Source organism: Leucopleurus acutus (assembly GCF_964270905.1).
Source record: "Leucopleurus acutus genome assembly, chromosome: 2".
Classification (NCBI taxonomy): Eukaryota; Metazoa; Chordata; class Mammalia; order Artiodactyla; family Delphinidae; genus Leucopleurus; species Leucopleurus acutus.
The window spans coordinates 172,394,601-172,413,117 of record NC_139143.1 but is presented as its reverse complement, the minus strand read 5'-3'; the positions used below and the strand labels follow the sequence as shown (position 1 = coordinate 172,413,117).

The following is an 18,517-nucleotide window of genomic DNA, read 5'->3' as shown; positions in this document are numbered from 1 at the left end:
TTTTTACCTTATGGATTCCTTTTTTTTTTTTTTAATTTGGCTGCATCAGGTCTTAGTTGAGGCATGCGAACTCTTCCTTGTGGCATGCGAACTTTCAGTTGCGGCATGTGGGATCCAGTTCCCTGACCAGGGATTGAACCCGGGCCCCCCGCATTGGGAGCACAGAGTCTTGGCCACTGGACCACCAGGGAAGTCCCCACCTTATGGATTCTTGAAGTCACTTATTTCCGTCTTTTTGCCCCTCAGAAGAACTGAGCATTACGTAATTTGCATACTGCACCAGAGATAGAAATCCCCTTGATGTAGTCTTTTCTAGAGTTTAATCATATATAAAATATATAACTTCCTTTTGCCAATTTCAGTCTTTCATTCGTATCATTTCATATTTATGAGTTCTTTATAGAATTGACTATTTCCTAACCTTCCTTAAAATAATGCGTCTAAAATTTGACCATGGGGCTTCCCTGGTGGCGCAGTGGTTGAGAGTCCGCCTGCCGATGCAGGGGACATGGGTTCGTGCCCCCGTCCGGGAGGATCCCACATGCCGCGGAGCAGTTGGGCCTGTGAGCCATGGCTGCTGAGCCTGTGCGTCCACAGCCTCTGCTCCGCAGAGGGAGAGGCCACAACGGTAAGAGGCCCAAGTACCACAAAAAAAAAAAAATTTTTTTGACCATGATTAAATCTCCTAATATTCAAATAACTTTAATTTATTGCTCTGATCATTTGTATTTGAGAGACTTTGGACTGAAGTATGAAACTAGTTATGCCCCCTGTATATTTGAGCATATTTCTCTCCTGAGGTGAGCCTTTATATAATCTCTGCTTAGAAGTGTTTCCAGTTATGCTTGTCTGCCTCTAAAAGTTTGTGGAAAGGCACTGTTGCCCTTAAGAGAGGAGAGGGTGGGCTGTGCTCCAGAATGAGCTATCTGCCAGTGTGCTATCATTTCTTCTCAGGATGGGAATGAAAATGTTTACCAAAATACCAACTGAGCAGTAGTTGTGTTAAATTTGACATTTTGGGTTTTAAACCTCTGCCTACCAGTCTGATATTGTTTTAAATCCCAGTTTCCATTTTATCATTTACTTGAATTGTAGTGGTTTTTGCTTGCCTGGTTTCTCTGCTTTTACCTCCCTTGTTCCTTTTAGTATTTCCAAGCCACACACCAATATTAGCTAAAGTCCCTTGCCTTTGTTTTTTTATTTTTTTCTTTTTTGTTTGGCCTCTCCATGTGGCTTGTGGGATCTTAGTCCCCCCACCAGGGATTGAACCCGTGCCCTCGGCAGTGAAAGCGCCGAGTCCTAACCGCTGGACTGCCAAGGAATTCCCTAAAGTCCCTTGCCTTTGATTCTTTGCTTTCTTAGTATAGGTACTATATCTTTCATCTCATTATTCCCTTGTGTCAAGCACAGTGCTTGGTGCTTGCTAAAAACTCAGTTTATGTTTTAAGAAAAATAATGAATGAGTAGTGACAAATTAGTTGGCTCTTTTGGGGATTCTCGTAGTGATCATTACTCTAGGAAATTACATACTGTAGTAATTTATTCATATATACTTAGTAATTAAGAGTATCCATACAGTTCTAGGTTTGAGTCCCAGCTCCACCTCCAGTTTACTAGCTGTGTGACATTGTGAAAATTGTCTCACATCTATGACTCTGTTTCTTCATCTATAAAATGATAGTAGCATCTACCATACAAGCTTTTTGAACTAATCTTAGCACTAGTTGTCTCTCTCCTCAGAAGTGTATCCCCCTAGTTCTTTGCTATTTCTTGTCATTCACGGTTCAGCTTAAATGTCATCTTCTCAGAGGGCCCCTCTGTATCAGGCAGGATTTGTAGTTGTAAGCAACAGAAACCAATTCTAGCTGATTCTTGAAAGGATATTAGGGAAACTCACAAAATATCAGGGAAGGCCGCAGAGCAGGCTTGAAGAATGGGCTGGAACAAGGGAAACTGGTTAGCATCCAGGACCCACAGCCAGAATCATTCACGGAACCAGTCCATGAGGTCACTGCTGCCACTTATATAGCTTACACCACCGCCAGCTGACTGGACCTTAATGGCAATTATAGCACCTCTTCCTGCCAGCATGGACTTTCCATGATCCTCTGATTCGTTGACAGCAGATCCCAATTAAAGTCTGGGGCTCATGTGTCTGTTGGCATAGCCTGGGCCATATGCACACACTGTAGGTGTAAGGGAGCCTCAGAAGGAGAATCTTGACTCCACCATTCTCACTTCATAGTGAGAGGGCGCTCTGCCTCCCGCCAGACTCGTTAGATGGGGAGTTCCCAAAATACAGGAAGGGAGTTCACATGCTGAGCAGCCAGAAAACTCCAAAATACACTATATCTTCTTTGACCTCAAGTCTAAAAGTAGCCCATCAGTCACTCTCTGATCAACTTGTTTTATTTTCATTATAGCTCTTTTCACTACCGGATATCTTCTTATTTTATTTGTATTATTATTTGTTATCTATACCCTCCTGCTAGAATATAGGTACCATGAGAGTAAGGAACTTGCCTATTTTGTAAACTGCTGTATCTCCTGGGCCCGGAATATAGTAGGCCTGGCATATAGTAGAAGCTTCTTGTGTTCACCTGTTAAATGAATAAGTTAATGAATGAATAAATATAAAGCACTTAGCACAATTCCTGGTACATAGTAAGTACATAATATTTGGCAACTTACTATTTCTTAGCAGATAAAAGTATTTATATTCTTTTCAAAATAAAGTTAAAGAAAAAACTTTATACTTACATTATTTTATTTGACCTTCCCAGTAATCTTCCAAGGAAAAGGTGTTGGGAGTAAAAAATGAGCCTTTTTCTGGTGAAGCATGCATGGCCCATTCAGTGTTTGTACCAATGCTTCCTGTGTCTGTGAGTCACAGGAATGAGGGCCTACTTAGAGAGATTAAGAGACTTGACCAAGGCCACATCACTGGCCTTACTTTTTTTTTTTTTTTTTTGCCGTACGCGGGCCTCTCACTGTTGTGGCCTCTCCCGTTGCGCAGCACAGGCTCCAGATGCGCAGGCCCAGCGGCCATGGCTCATGGGCCCAGCCACTCCGTGGCATGTGGGATCTTCCCGGACCGGGGCACGAACCCGTGTCCCCTGCATCGGCAGGCGGACTCTCAACCACTGCGCCACCAGGGAAGCCCACTGGTCTTACTTTTATATCAGATACACTCACTGACTTTGGTGTTTTCCATTGTAATAAGCCTCACCCCATATTATTGGTGATTGTGGGGCAATTACTGTTATTGTTTTGGCTTTGACCATTATATCACAAATCAGAGCCATAAACACAGTTGCAGGCCAACGCTTAATTTATGTCAGTTTGTTCAAATTCATAATTTTAATTTGATGGCCAAGGGCCCCTGGAAAAGCTATTGTGGAATTGTAGTTTTCAGATGGCATCCCTGGATGTTCTTGGTGCTTGCAGGTTTTGTGAGCCTAAGTAGTGCCAGTGACTTCCATATATCCCTGTTAATGCTCTCTAAGATGCAATGCTAGGTGACTTCCACACTGTAAGGGAAGGTTCTTGCCCTTTTAAGAGCTTTTAATCCCAAAATAGGCCATGGAGGCATAAGCCCCAAAGAACTCAAGCTGAATGGGAACATCTAATCAGGCAGCAAGTTTTTATAGTCCCACTGTGTGCCTAGCACTAAAGGAAAAAAAAAATCAGCGATAACATAGTGTTTATAAATAGAGTCTCCTTTTGTGGTTAAATGCCAAAAGGAAAGGAAGGAGTCTGCTCACAGCTCAGGTGGAGAAGGTTTGGTTTTCGGAGGGTGTGCTAGGAATCTGCAGGAGGCCAGCTGGAGGAAAGCCAGGGCCAGGAGATCCAGAAGTGGCCTCGGGAGGTCCTGTTGACTTGGGAGGGTTAGCAGAGAGGCCTGGTGAGCCTTACGAGCCATCATTAGAGGGCCATCATGGAGAAGGAAGACTAGACCTCCTGTGTGACGTCAGAGATAGAAACAGGACCAAAAGGTGGACATAACAGGAAGCAGAACTTTCTTTTAAAACATAGTGGTTTAAAAAAAAAAAAAACAACAACAAAAAAAAAACATAGTGGTTTAAAATGTAAAATAGATAGCTAGTGGGAAGCAGCCGCATAGTACAGGGAGATCAGCGGTGCTTTGTGACCACCTAGAGGGATAGGGAGGGTGGGAGGGAGGGAGACGCAAGAGGGAAGAGATATGGGGATATATGTATATGTATAACTGATTCACTTTGTTATAAAGCAGAAACTAACACACCATTGTAAAGCAATTATACTCCAATAAAGATGTTCAAAAAACAACCCCAAAAACAGTGGTTTATTTTTTTCTCTAGTGGTTTTTTTTCTGATTGTAAAATAAAATTAATGTGCTTTTATAGAAAAAATTTGAAAACATCAAAAAGTAGAAGAAAAAAATCAGTCATACTATTTATTATCCAAAGATGGCAATTGTTATTTTTTATATTTCCTTTTTTAAACATAGCTGTGACAATAGTGTTTACTGCAAAAGCAAAATATAAACATTTGACATGATGTAAGCATTTTTCCTTCATAAGTAGCATTTCTAATGCTACATAATATCATATAGCTGTACATTATTTAGCCATTCCTCTATCATTGGAAACTTGGGTGGTTTTATTTTTTTTGCTTTTACAAACTCGGTGATGAATATGTTTCAGTATGGAACTTTTTTATTTCTCATATTTTGTGCTTTCTTATGGCAAATTATCAGAAATGAGATGACTAGGTCTTTCTAACAGAGTTGTATAATAAAGGAATAGTTTGCTTAAGAAGTTCGGAGTCTGAAAGCCTACATATCAGGGTATTGAAGAAGGATTTCTTTATGTTGGACATGGTCACCATTACATTTCCTGTCTGCTCTTTGATTCTGTGGATCTGTTAGAGGGTTGAATGTTCTGTTTGTGATACTGATTTGGCTTTGGGGAGAGCCAGGCTGAAGGTCAAGGATTTTGAAGCATAATTAAAAGTTTCAGACTGGTTGCCACAGATGCATACTGAGCAAGTGAAACTTGACATCTTTCTTGCTGTACGCCTTGTTCTTACTTTGGGATGTGCTTCCATCTTCCTTCATACTCATATCCACACACACACACCCATTTTCTAGAGAAGCACACATGACTGACTCCTTCAGTGTTTGTTCCAGTACTTCCTGTGGCTATGAATCCTTGTCTCTCCACCCCCCAACCCCCTTCACCCTCCAGAGGTTCTTCAACACTATGGAGCAGTGCCAGCACACCATGTCATAAATCACAGGCAATAGCCAGTTTACTGGGTGGGCTGGTGGGCTATTTTAGGGGTGGAATCAGGACCCTGAAGCCACCTTACTCCATCCTCCAAGGTTTGATTATTTTTTTTCCCCCAGGTAATTAAATGTGTGTCTTGTGGACCTGGGCTTGGCTGGAATGCTCAAGGGTCCTGAAGATCCTTCTATAGCTTCCTTCTTTTGAATCCATTAAGAGAAGATGGCAAAAGTCAACATAACTAGAGACCTCATCTGTAGGCAGATAAAGGTAAGCAACCCAGACCTATGAACCAGAGCATGAGGTCCTTTTTCCCCACAGATTCATGTTATAGCTGAATAAACTGAGGACTAGAGTCTGTGACTTGCCATTAACTAATTAATGGCAGACACAGGACTAGAACCAAGGTCTCTTGACTCTGGTCTTCTTTTATCCAAGAACATGGAATCATGGAGACTCCTCTATCCAAGCACTTGTACCTGGGCTGCTGAGATTGATGGAGTCTGGTGGAGGAGGGGAGCATGTATGTGCACACCTGTGGAGGAGGCGGGGTGTGCAGCAGAAGTAAATAGAGCTTCTTCACGTTGCTCTGGCTGCTCAGCTGTACATATAACAGAACCTGGGGGAGTCTTAATCCCAGTTTAGCTTAGACTCTTTCTTCTCTTCTTCGAGGGTCTCCTATACCAAAGCCTGCACCTTTTCTCTGCAGTTTGTACCTGGAAGACACTCCAATACTGTGAGATGAATAGATGACTGGGCAGTCAAGCTCATTTAGCGAGGTAGCCCAGGCTTTGTCAGGGAAGCCCTCAGTAAAGGAGCACGGGGGTTTAATGGAGGAGATTCAACCAAGACAAGATGTGCTTTTGAAGCAAGAAGCCCAGGCTGGGGTCAGGGGCTTAATCTCACCACTGCCCTAATTAACTACCTATAAGACTTTAGTCACTTTGCCTTTCTGTGCCTCAGTTTTCTGTTGTTAAATGATAATAATGTCTGTCTGCCTGCAGGCTGATCTTGAGAATGAAATCCGAAAGAACCTGAGAAAGTTCTTTGTAAAGGTTAAGCGCCAAAAATCTTTTAAAAATTAAGTGGCGTGCAGCATAAGCTGTGGTCACCATCCAGAAGGATTGATGACACTTATGCCTTTACATGAGCCGTGTACCTGGTGCACGTTAGTCTGTGTTTTGTATATTTTCCCCTGCATCCCTGAATCCTTTTGCAGCTTTGTCCATTTGTGGGGGGTTTGTGTGTGATTTCATTAGACTGGGTGGCCCCAAGGGCAAGGACCAATTCCTAGAGGCACAGAATCATAGAATTGGAGGGACCACGCAAGTTATCTTTCTCCTTTATATATACCCCACAATATGTGTCCTAAAGATGATGCCCACCTTCTCTAACCTAAGTATGGAAACATTCCCTATTTGTTTTTTCAATTTTTTTTTTTTTGGTAACCCAACAATTACAACTTAGTGCTTAATTATATCCTCTCTTCTATCGATACTATTCTCTAATCCCTGCCCAAGTATACTGTAAGCTCCTGCAGGCCAATTTCTTGTTCTCTTTTCTAGCTCCTGTGGGGCCCAGCACAATGCTGCATATGTAATAGGAACATAGTAAATCATGTTAAATCGAATCAATGAATCTATGAGTTTGTTTCTGTTCCCCAGGAGCGGGGTGCCCTGAGCTTTGAGCGGCGCTACCATGTCACTGACCCCTTTATCAGACGGCTGGGCCTGGAAGCAGAGCTGCAGGTAAGAGATCCAATTTGCACCCTAGATGCAGATGACTGGCTCTCCATTCTCTGCCTGCAGAGAATCCTCTTTGCACTATTCAAGGCATAAACAGTTTTTCTCTGCAGGTCATACCTGAAGGTTACTTCTCCTTTACAGCGGTTTTATTAGGCACATAAATCTGAATCAAGATTAGTGATTGACATGGTCACACAGAAATTGTTTTATCGTCATATTATTTCCTTTGTGCTTGGAAAAAGACTATTGAATTTCATACCACTGTTTTTACTATTGGCTTGGACAGTAAAGATTCTTACCTTTGTATAGGAATTTAGAGTTTACAAAGTGTTTTCACACACACACACACACACACACACACACTTGCATTTTAGCTTCAAAGAAATGCTGTGGGTGGTATACAGGAAATAGGTATTTAAAAAAAGGTTTAGAAAAACCAAGCACCTTGTCCAATGTTGTCCTGTCCAATCCAGGGGGAGTCAGGCCTACAGTCCAGATGTTCAGCTTTTTAGTTCTGTCTGACACAGAAATACTCCCCAATGTTAGCTCCATTCCCTTTCCTTCCTCAGAACTGTGTTTTGAATCCAACTTTTAGCTGTCCTCTCCAACTAAGTGTCATCTGCAGGTTGAATAAGAATTCTCTTTGGTTCCTTCACGTTAATGTTTGTAAGTAATTGTGTTGATCTTAGAAAAAGACTAGAAAGAAATTCATTGCCTACTAACCGTGTTATCGCGAGTTAATGAAATTATAGATGATTGTTATTGCTTTCTTTTCATTGTAAACTTTTATCCGTTATAAAATATAATTACATTAATAGTAATATGGAAAAGATAAGTAAAAATTACTTATTCCCCCCTCCCTTGTATAATTACTATGTATATACTTCCTTTTATCTTTTGCATATTTTTACATAATTGTAATCATACTTTACATTGAATTTTGTATCTTTTTTATAATAATCCTCTTCTCCATGTTACCAAGTGGTATTCACAACTTCCACTTAAATTTTTTTTCTGATTATATAAGTAGTAAATATCATAGTAGAAAATATGGAATCAACAGAAAAATATAGAGAAGAAAACAAAATCACTTTTAATTCTACCATCCAGAGATAAACATTGTTAATGTTTGGTATATTACTTTCATGTATTATGAAGCAGAATGCTAGTTAAGAGATGGGCATTAGAGCTGAATAAATTTAGTTTCAAGACCTATCTTCTCTACAGCTATATAGCCTTGTTCAAGTTACCCTTAGTTTCCTGATCTGTAAAATGGATTAATAACTGAGAATTGTTGTGATGATTAAACGAGATGATTTTTGAAGTGCTTATTAATACAATGCCTGGATCATATAAGCTAGTTCAGTAAATAACAATTATTATTATGTCTTCCAGTTTTTTTCATGCTTATGTAATTTTTTTCTGCAAAGCGGAGCTCATACCATTTACACAGTTTGCTAAACCCTTTTATATTTTTATGTCATTATTGTTTCCCCATACCTCTAAAAAGTCTTTGAAAACATGATTTTGTAAATATATTGTATTATTTATCCTTTACTCTATTTTTTTGAATTTCTTTCCATATTTCCTTGAAACATAAAGTACATCCCTTTAGTGCAGTTGGAGGTGGGGCATGGAAGGTTTTACCTCCAAGGGGACATTTGGCAATGTCCAAACAGTTTTGGCTATGAAAACTGAAAGGGTACTACTGGCATATAATGCATAGAGTATAGGGATGCTGCTAAACATTCTACAGTCATAGTACAACAAAGAATGTGCAACAAAGAATTATGCAGCGCCCAATGCCAATAACGCCGAGGTTGAGAAACCCTGCTCTGGTGGATGCTGAGTGGACAGGTGAAGGCTGGTCTTCTCCTTTTAGCTGTGCTTCCACCCAACCCATATTGTCTCTACTATCTCTTCCTGGTTTTATAACTTTGTCCACAACAGACTTGGAAACCTCTGTGAACACAAAACAGGATTCTAGCTATTATTTCCAAAGATTTGGCACTCAAATACAAAAATATGTTAAGGTGGATGCACTGTCTGAATTTGCACTTGGCTGAAGGCCACCTTAGCCGGGACCTATAGTAACAGTGCACAATATGAAGGAATGCCCACAGGTTTAGGTGTTAAAACAAAGACCTAGTTTGGACTTCCCTGGTGGCGCAGTGGTTAAGAATCCGCCTACCAATGCACAGGACCCAGGTTCGAGCCCTGGTCTAGGAAGATCCCACATGCCGTGGAGCATCTAAGCCCATGTGCCACAACTACTGAGCCTGTGTTTTAGAGCCCACGAGCCACAACTACTGAGCCCATGCACGTAGAGCCCACGCTCCGCAATAAGAGAAGCCACTGCATTGAGAAGCCCGCGCACCAGTATGAAGAGTAACCCCCACTCGCCACAACTAGAGAAAGCCCGCGTGCAGCAACAAAGACCCAACAGAGACCTAGTTTAAATCCCAGCTTTGCCACCTGTGAGGCTTAGAGAAGTGAGAGAAGATGGAAAGAAGACTGGGAGAAAAATAGGTTTGTGAGAGAATCGGGGTTGGACCTGTAAAGTTTGAAAGCCTGTTGGATAGCTTTGTGGAGATGTCAGGTGGGCAGTTGATGGTCCTAATCAGGGGAGAGCTCTGGACTATAGGGAGAAATCCGGAGACTTCAGCGATCCATGGAGCCTTAGAGAACAGGGTCCAAGACCTAGCTCTGGAGATCCAGCTTTCAGAAATTGATTACAAGCTAAGGAGATAAAAAAAAGTTAACCACGAAAGAGAGTCAGTGAAGTAGAACGGAAACAAAACCAGGAGAGTGTAAGGAGAGTATTTCAAGAAAGGAGTGGTCAGTTCTACTCAATGCTTCTGAAAGGTTGAATAAGTGAGGACAAAACAGTGACTGTGGTCTTGACTAGAGCAGTTTTATTGGAGTGGTGAGAATAGATACTAAATTGGAGGGGTTGAGAAGTGAATTGGAGGTGAAGGAGTACAACAGCAAGTAGACAACTCTCTATTTAAAAAAATTTTTTTAGAGAATTCCCTGGCAGTCCAGTGTTTAAGACTTGGCGCTTTCACTGCATGGGCCTGGGTTTGATCCCTGGTCGGGAAACTAAGATCCCACAAGCCACACGGTGCAGGAAAAAAATAAAAAATTTTTAAAGAGGGTGATGAAAATTTATTTATCTATTTAGTCAGTTATTACAAACTTTTCCCCTAGATGAAAGGAAAGATAGGATGTAAGCAGTAAAAAGGGTAAACTGTTGCAGGAAGGGGGACCCCTTTCCACGGCCCGAGATTGGGGTCTTATCTAACACTCAGGAATGAATTGTCCAAGGAGACACACATGCTGACAAAGCAAGAGACTTTGTATTGGGAAGGGGTGCCTGGGTGGAGAGCAGGAGGGTAAGGGAACCCAGGAGAACTGCTCTGCCACGTGGCTCACAGTCTCAGGTTTTATGGTGTTGGGTTAGTTTCCAGGTTGTCTCTGGCCAATTATTCTGACTCAGGGTCCTTCCTGGTGGTGTGAGCATCACTCAGCCAAGATGGGTTCCAGTGTGAAGGATTCTGGGAGGTTGGTAGGACATATGGACTGGCGTCTCCTCTCTCCTTTTGACTTCTCCTGAATTCTTCCGGTTGGTGGTAGCTTGTTCCATGTTCTTTACCAGGATCTCCTGCTGTAAGATAACTCATGCAGCTGGTTACTATTGCCCCTGGCCAGGGTGGGTGGTTTTGGTCAGTGATTCCCCTAACAAAACTGTAAAAGATACCTTCTCTTGCTTTTCTACATCTTCTTCTCACCTTTCTTCAGCTAACTACCTGGGCAGCTGACTTGCACAGATGTATCAATAGTCTCTCTTGTCATCTATCTTCTTGTTGGCTTTAACCAACGAGGAATCATTTCAGGAGATTGTAGGAAGAAGGACAGCTTTTTTTATTCCCCTCGCTGCCATCCTTCAGAATCACTTTATTTTGTTTTTGTTTTTGTTTTCCAGCTTTATTGAGTTGTGTAGACAGTTCTTGAAAGACCTCGTTTACAGAAGGAAGCAGAGAAATGGGGAAGTAGCTAGAGGGGCCTTCGGGATCAAAGGAGGGATTTGTAAGAATGGGAAGAGGGCTTCCCTGGTGGTGCAGTGGTTGAGAGTTCGCCTGCCAATGCAGGGGACACGGGTTCGTGCCCCGGTCCGGGAAGATCCCATATGCCGCAGCGGCTGGGCCCGTGAGTGGCCCGCGAGAGGCCCGCGTACCGCAAAAAAAAAAAAACAACGGGAAGAAATACTAGAGGTTGTTTGTATGTTGATGAGAGAGAAGGTGGTTGCTGATAAAGGATTAGGACAGAATAACTGAAGGAGCCACGTCCTAGGGAAGGTTGGAGGGGATAGGATTTAGAGTTGAAGCAGAGGGCTTGACCTTTGATAAGTGCGAAAACATTTCTATCGTTGTTACAGGGTCCAGTGGGTTTGGCAAAAAAAGAAGCATAGACTGGGATAAAAACTGGAAAGTCATTGTAATAGTCTATAGTAGCAGTTCTCAAAGTGTGGTCTGCAGACCCCTGGGGATCCCCATGACCTCTTCAAGGGAATTCATGAGGTCAAAACTACTTTCATAGTAATACTAAGACATTATTTGCAAAACAAAACTAAAAAAAAAAAACAACTAATTCATTTAAAAATTTGCAAAAAAAAAAAGTGGTAAAACTACTGTCATTTTAGCGTGAATCAAGGCAAGTAGCATCAAAGTCATTGAATTATTTACCCCATGCATTTGCAGTGACCCCCCCCCAAAAAAAGCCAGTCTTACTTAAAATGTCCTTGATTTTTACATCAATAAAATAATACAATAAAACTTATTAATTTAAAATTTCAACCCTTAAATACAGATCTCTTCAGTATTCTTTATTATGAGGTGGGAAGAATCCATAAAGTACTGCTGCTGCGTACTGAACTCTGGCGGTTGTCTTGAGGAAAAGCAGTTGTTCAATTGTTTTGAGTTGCAAGCTCAACTGGACATTTTTTTCATGGAGCACCATCTGAAAGAATGGCTAGCAGATGAAAACTGGTTATTCAATTATGGGTATTTGGCAGACATTTTCTTTGAAATGAATGAAGTAAACTATCACTTCAAGAAGAACAACTGACAGTATTTGTTGCCAAGGATAAAATTTGAGCTTTAAAGCAAAGGAAAAAAAAAAAAAGAATATAGGAAAACTTGTATCTGCCACCATGAGCTTGATAGCCTCTCAGTACTTCTTAAAAGTCTTTTTGATGAGATCTGTAGTGATATTAACAAATGTCAACTTTATTTTATTGTTCAAATTCAGTGAGTCCTTTTTTTAAAAAAAATTAATTTATTTATTTTTGGCCGCATTAGGTCTTCGTTGCTGCACGCGGGCTTTCTTTAGTTGCATCCAACGGGGGCTACTCTTCGCTGTAGTGCGTGGGCTTCTCATTGCAGTGGCTTCTCTTGTTGTGGAGCACAGGCTCTAGGTGCGTGGGCTTCAGTAGTTGTGGTACGCTGGCTCAGTAGTTGTGGCACACGGGCTTAGTTGCTCCGCAGCATGTGGGATCTTCCCGGACCAGGGCTCGAACCCGTGTCCCCTGCATTGGCAGCTGGCTTCTTAACCACTGTGCAACCAGGGAAGCCCCGTAGTCACTGTTTTGAAAACAAAGTCATACATCTGTAAAAGACCCAGGCCTAATGTAAAATCAACTAATGTTTGTTTTTTCTTTTTTTTTTAATTTTTGGCTACGTTGGGTCCTCGTTGCTGCACATTGCGGTGTTCAGGCTTCTCACTGCGGTGGCTTCTCTTGTTGCAGAGCACGGGCTCAAGGCACACGGGCTTCAGTAGTTGTGGCACATTTGCTCGGTAGTTGTGGCTCACGGGCTCTAGACCGCAGGCTCAGTAGTTGTGGCGCACAGGCTTAGTCGCTCCATGGCATGTGGGATCTTCCCGGACCAGGGCTCAAACCCATGTCCCCTGCATTAGCAGGCGGATTCTTAACCACTGCACCACCAGGGAAGTCCGCAACCAATGTGTTTTAATGTAGCAGGATACCAACAGCTCATTCATGTGGTTTCTGATTCCACATTGTAACATTAAGAAACCCTTATTTGTCCAGTTTTGGTGTAGTATCAAAGAAGGATACCTACAGTGATCTAAAAAGGCCGTTAAAATACTGCTCCCTAGTCCAACTATAATACTTATCTTTATGAGGGTGGATTTTCTTCATGTACTTCAACCAAAATAACATCTTGCAACAAACTGAATACTGAAAAGTAGATATGAGAACCCAGTCATCTTCCATTAAGCTAGACAAAAGAGTTTTGCAAAAATGTAAAGCAATGCCATTCTTCTCATTAAATTCTTTTGTCTTGGAAAATATAGTTAGTTTTTATTTAAAATGTGTTAGCTTATCTTTTTATTATTTTTTAAATGAAATTAATTTTATTTTCATTAAATTAAAGTTATAATTAATAATGTTAATTTTAAATGAAGTTAATATTTCAGTTTTTATTTCTAATATGGCAGATACTGATAACCTATATTAAAAAATTCTTTGGGATCCTCAGTAATTTTTTTTTTTTTTTTTTTTTTGTGGTACGCGGGCCTCTCCCTGTTGTGGCCTCTTCCGTTGCGGAGCACAGGCTCCGGACGCGCAGGCTCAGCGGCCATGGCTCACGGGCCCAGCCGCTCCGCGGCATGTGGGATCTTCCCGGACCGCGGCACGAACCCGTGTCGCCTGCATCGGCAGGCGGACTCTCAACCACTGCGCCACCAGGGAAGCCCCCTCAGTAATTTTTAAAAGTGTAAAGGGGTCTTGAGATTAAAGTTTGTGAACCAGTGGTCTATAGAGCCATGAAACTGGATGACTGGATAATATCACTGGGGAAAAAAGGAGGAGGAGAGAGAAGGCGGCCCAAGACCAAGAACCAAGGTGTTTCAGCATTTAGAGATTATCTGTTTCTTCTCTTCCTCTACCCAGAGGAGACAGAAAGAATAACATAGAGGTGGAAAAACATGGTATTATGGAAGCCAAGGAGGAGGAAAATTCAACGATACTGATTCCTTACAATCCTGATCTCAAAAGGCTATCTTATTTCCCTCTTTCCTAGTTGGAGGTTGGAGGGGATACCTTTTTTTGGACACCCTCACCCCCCCACTATAGTGATAAAAATGCCATTATAAGCCATATCACCATGGATAAGCCCTTTAACTTCTAGGATCCATTTTCTCATCTGTAAAATAATGTACACATCCTGTTTGTCTCTTAGTTTTAAGAGGAGGAATAAATAAGTTATTTTATGTATGTAAGGTACTTAGCATGGAGCTCAGTATATTGTAAAATTCATGGTACTCAAATATTAGCTACGGTTATTGTTGTTGTTATTTATAGAAAGCTTTTAAAGTTTCCTGAGATGCTGATTTGATGGCGTCCAGCTTTTTAAAATGCTTTACAGTCATTTTCTTCCCTTGTTTTATTTCCCACGCATTGTCACATATGGACCCCATTTCAGTTAACAAGAGCTGACTTTTGGAATTAAGACGAGGTGATATAATAAGGGTTGGGGGTGGGATAAAAGAGGTAAAATCAACAGTGAAAACTCCTGCCTTTTTGTGGTTATTGGTTATAATGTTTTCCTCTATATTATCTGGGGGAATTTTTTCCCTGGATTTCCTAATTTACTACTTTGTATAGTTTTGAAAAATGCAAAATGCAACTTAAAGAGAACTCCTAGAATATAGTACTGAACATTTAGTAGAGGCTCACTAAAAGCCTGTTGGTGTGATTGGCTTTTAAAATTTTCTATATTAAAGTTAGCTTAAAAGTTTAAAAAAGATTGTCTACTTTCCACTCTTTTTCCCAGCCACCAAATTCACTTTCCTGGAATCAACTAACATATTCAATTTCAGTATCCTTCCAGAGATATTTTATGCATTTTTATGCAAAATTTTGTGTAAAAATTCTCACCTTTTCTCACAAATGTTAGCCTAACATATTTACTGCTTTGTACCTTACTTTTGAATTTAAAAATATACTTTCATGATTTTACCACATCAGTACATAAAGATGTTTCTTTCGTCCTTCCTTCCTCTCTTTCTTTCTTTTCTTTCCTTTCTTTCTTTCCTTCTTTCTTTCCTGCGTCAGGTCTTCCTTGCTGCATGCTGGCTTTCTCTAGTTGCAGCGAGTGGGGGCTACTCCCGTTGCGGTGCGCGGGCTTCTCATTGCAGTGGCTTCTCTTGTTGTGGAGCACGGGTTCTAGGTGCGTGGGCTTCAGTAGTTGTGGCACACGGGCTCAGTAGTTGTGGCTCATGGGCTCTAGAGCGCAGGCTTAGTAGTTGTGGCGCACAGACTTAGTTGCTCCATGGCATGTGGGATCTTCCCGGACCAGGGCTCAAACCCGTGTCCCCTGCATTGGCAGGCGGATCCTTAACCACTGCACCTTCAGGGAAGCCCAAGATGTTTCTAATATCTAATTCTTTCATGGCTTCAGAGTATTGTGTTGTATGAGTGTACCATAATTTATTTAAATTTTCCCTGTTGATGGATATGTAGATTACTTACGGTCTTTTGTATGTACAGTGTTATTCCTTGCAACATCATTTGGCATATGTGGGTGTATATTTTTAGAATAAATACCTACAAATGGAATTAGTAGTCAGAGAGTATATCCATCTGTGATTTTAATAAATATTAACAAAATTGTCTTTCATGGAGTTTGTACCAATTTATACTCTCATCACACTTCCTCAATCTTAAACATAGTGTTCAATAAACATTTGTTCTCTCCCCAGCCCCAACCTCTTCTCCCTCACATGTCCATCATTATTCTGAGAAATTTCACAAATGAGTGAAACATAATGTGCCAGAGAGATCTCAACTTGGCTTCCTAAGAGAAATGTAGTCTAGGCTGATACCTGAAAGATGGATGGGAGGAGCTAGGTAGATTTGGGGGAGATAGGGAGAGAAAAAAATCCTAGGCTGGGGGAATAGCATATGAGTGATGCAAGAGAGAGTAGAGGGTACTTGGTTCAAGAGAACAGATGGTCCCAGGATACAAGTGGAAGAAGGATGGTAAGTGAGGTTGATGAGGTTGGGATGTTCATAATGAAGGATATTGTAAGCTGTGTTGAAGACTGTTGATTTTATCCTAAGGGCAGTGGAGAGCTATCAAGTGGTCTTTACCATGTGAGCAATATGATCACAGTTAAGGTTTTTGTTTTTGTTTTTTTAATTAAAATTGGCTTCAAAATGAAGATTGCAGAAGTTTAAAATGTGGACAGCTAGACCACTTAAGAGATGGTGTCAGTGATTCCGGAAGAGGTGATTGGTTACTTGAACCTAGATAATGGTAATTTGGATGGAGAGAAGTCAGTGAATTTGAAAGACATTTAAGAGGTAGGATTAACAGAATTCTTAGTGACTGAATGTGGAAAGTTAGGAAAAGAGAGGAGTCAAGGATGAAAGTTAAGTTTCTATTTGGCAGGGCAAATGGTAGTATCACTCACAGAGTTAGGGAGCGCTGGAGAAGGAATAAGTTTGAAGGAAAAGACGATACGCTTGGTTATGGATGTCCTGGAGCCATAGGCCCATGCGTTGTCTAGTGCTTTCTAGGCAGGTAGTTGGAATACTTGGGTCTGAGCTTAGGAATGAGGTACACACTGGAGATGTTGATTTGGGAGCAGTGAGCAGCATATACATTGGAACAATGAAAGTGAGTTGTGATTGCCTTCGAGGAGTGTGTATAGTAGAAAGAAAGCCTCGGATAGAGCCATAAGGAACAACAGTATAAGGGCCAGGTGGACAAAGAGTTTGCAAAGGGTATCAAGAAAGAGCAACTAGAGGAGTAGGAAGGAAAACAGAGAGGGTGATGCCACAGAACCCAGAAGAAGAAAGTTTCATTGAAGACGAAGTGGTCAGCACTATCAAATACCGCTGGGGACCAAGTAAGATAAGGACTGAGAAGTGTCCCTTTGATTTAGAGCAAGGAAGCCATCATGGTCACCTTGGCAAGGGCCATTTTTGTGGTATAGATAGAAGTGGGTTGAGGAATTATTGGGAAGTGAGGAAGTAAAAATACCCAATATAGACTACTCTTTCAGTATGGCTATGAAGGGGAAGAGAACTGGAAGGCCACGGCTAGATGTGGATTTGGCATCAAGGGAGGACTTTTTAGATTAGAGAAACTTGAGCATGTTTAATCCCAAGGGGAAAGAATCAGTAGAGAAAGGGAAAGTTGAAGATACAGGAAAGCTAAAAGGTCACGTGGGGTTCGGATTTTGTCAGATGAAGGTTGCAAGAGAATGAGTGTAGTAATGAATCATGGATTTTTAGGTGGATGAGAAGGAAGTAAAGACATGAGGTAGCCATGTAAGGAGAGAACAGAGTGACTGACTGGACTTGGAGGACTTGTTGAGGATAAGAATCATTGAGGAATGATATATATTCTCTTTTTTCACTTAACTAATATATCTTGAAAATCACTCATCAGTTCATAGAGTTCCTTTTTTTTTTTTTTTGGCCTCACTGCACAGCTTGTGGGATCTTAGTTCCCTGACCAGGGATAGAACCCAGGCCCACAGCAGTGAAAGCGCTGAGTCCTAACCACTGGACCGCCAGGGAATTCTCCACAGAGTTCTTTTTCACAGCTGCATAGTAGTCTCGTGTGTTAATAAAACAAGATTAATCAGTGAATTTCCCATGTATGGGCTCTTAGAGTTATTTCTAATAGTTTGTAATTACAATGTCATAATGAATAACCTTGTACATATGTATTTTAGTATTGCTAGAGATATATCTTCAGCGTAAAAACCTAGAAGTGGGAGTGCTGGCCAAAGAGTAAATGCATATATGTGGTTTTGTTAGATATTGCCAAATTTCCCTCTGTGGGAGTTGCACCATTTTGCCTTCCTGGTAGCAATGCCTGAGAGTGCCTGTTTCTCCACAGCTCACCGACAGACTAGGGGGTTAAGCTTTTGAATTTTTTTACCATTCTAAAAGATGAAAAATGGTATCTCAGTAGAGTTTTAAATTACATTTCTCTTATGAGTGAAATAGAATATCTTTTTCATATATTTAAGGGCTGTTTTAATATAATTTTGCCAAGTTTGGTGTAACAAAGGAGGGAGAGTAAGGATTTTTATATGTACCTGCATATTTTTACAAACACAAGCATAGTATGGATAAGCAGAAACTAATGAAGTTGGTCACCTCTAGGGGACGGAAGGCATAAAGTGGAGAGGTAAAGAAAAGGGAATAACCCTTCTGGACCTTTTTGTAGAGTTTTTAATTTTATAACCACTTTGAGGTTTTACACATTCAAAAAGTAAAATTAAGTCAGCAGAGATGGGGAAAGGGCTGCCAACTAACTCAAGTAATTTTCGACACAGTACTTTGACTATAAATATTCTTTGTATGTATTTTTTTTTTTTTTTTTTTTTTTTTTTTGCGATTCACGGGCCTCTCACTGTTGTGGCCTCTCCCGTTGTGGAGCACAGGCTCCGGACGCACAGGCT

The 18,517-nt window shown here is 41.1% G+C and overlaps 1 protein-coding gene across 2 annotated transcripts in view; it reads left to right on the top strand.

The window, feature by feature from the left end:
* WDTC1 (WD and tetratricopeptide repeats 1) overlaps positions 1–18,517 on the top strand; it is a 71,579-nt gene that overhangs the window by 13,393 nt on the left and 39,669 nt on the right. Inside the window, exons 2-3 of one of the 2 annotated variants that reach the window (XM_082832539.1) lie at positions 5,390–5,537; positions 6,932–7,015. In XM_082832539.1, coding sequence (XP_082688665.1) covers positions 5,490–5,537; positions 6,932–7,015 — 132 coding nt within the window. In that variant the 5' untranslated portion in view covers positions 5,390–5,489. Of the gene's footprint in view, positions 1–5,389; positions 5,538–6,931; positions 7,016–18,517 lie in introns of those variants that run through there. The other variant, XM_082832540.1, reaches the window with a different exon arrangement.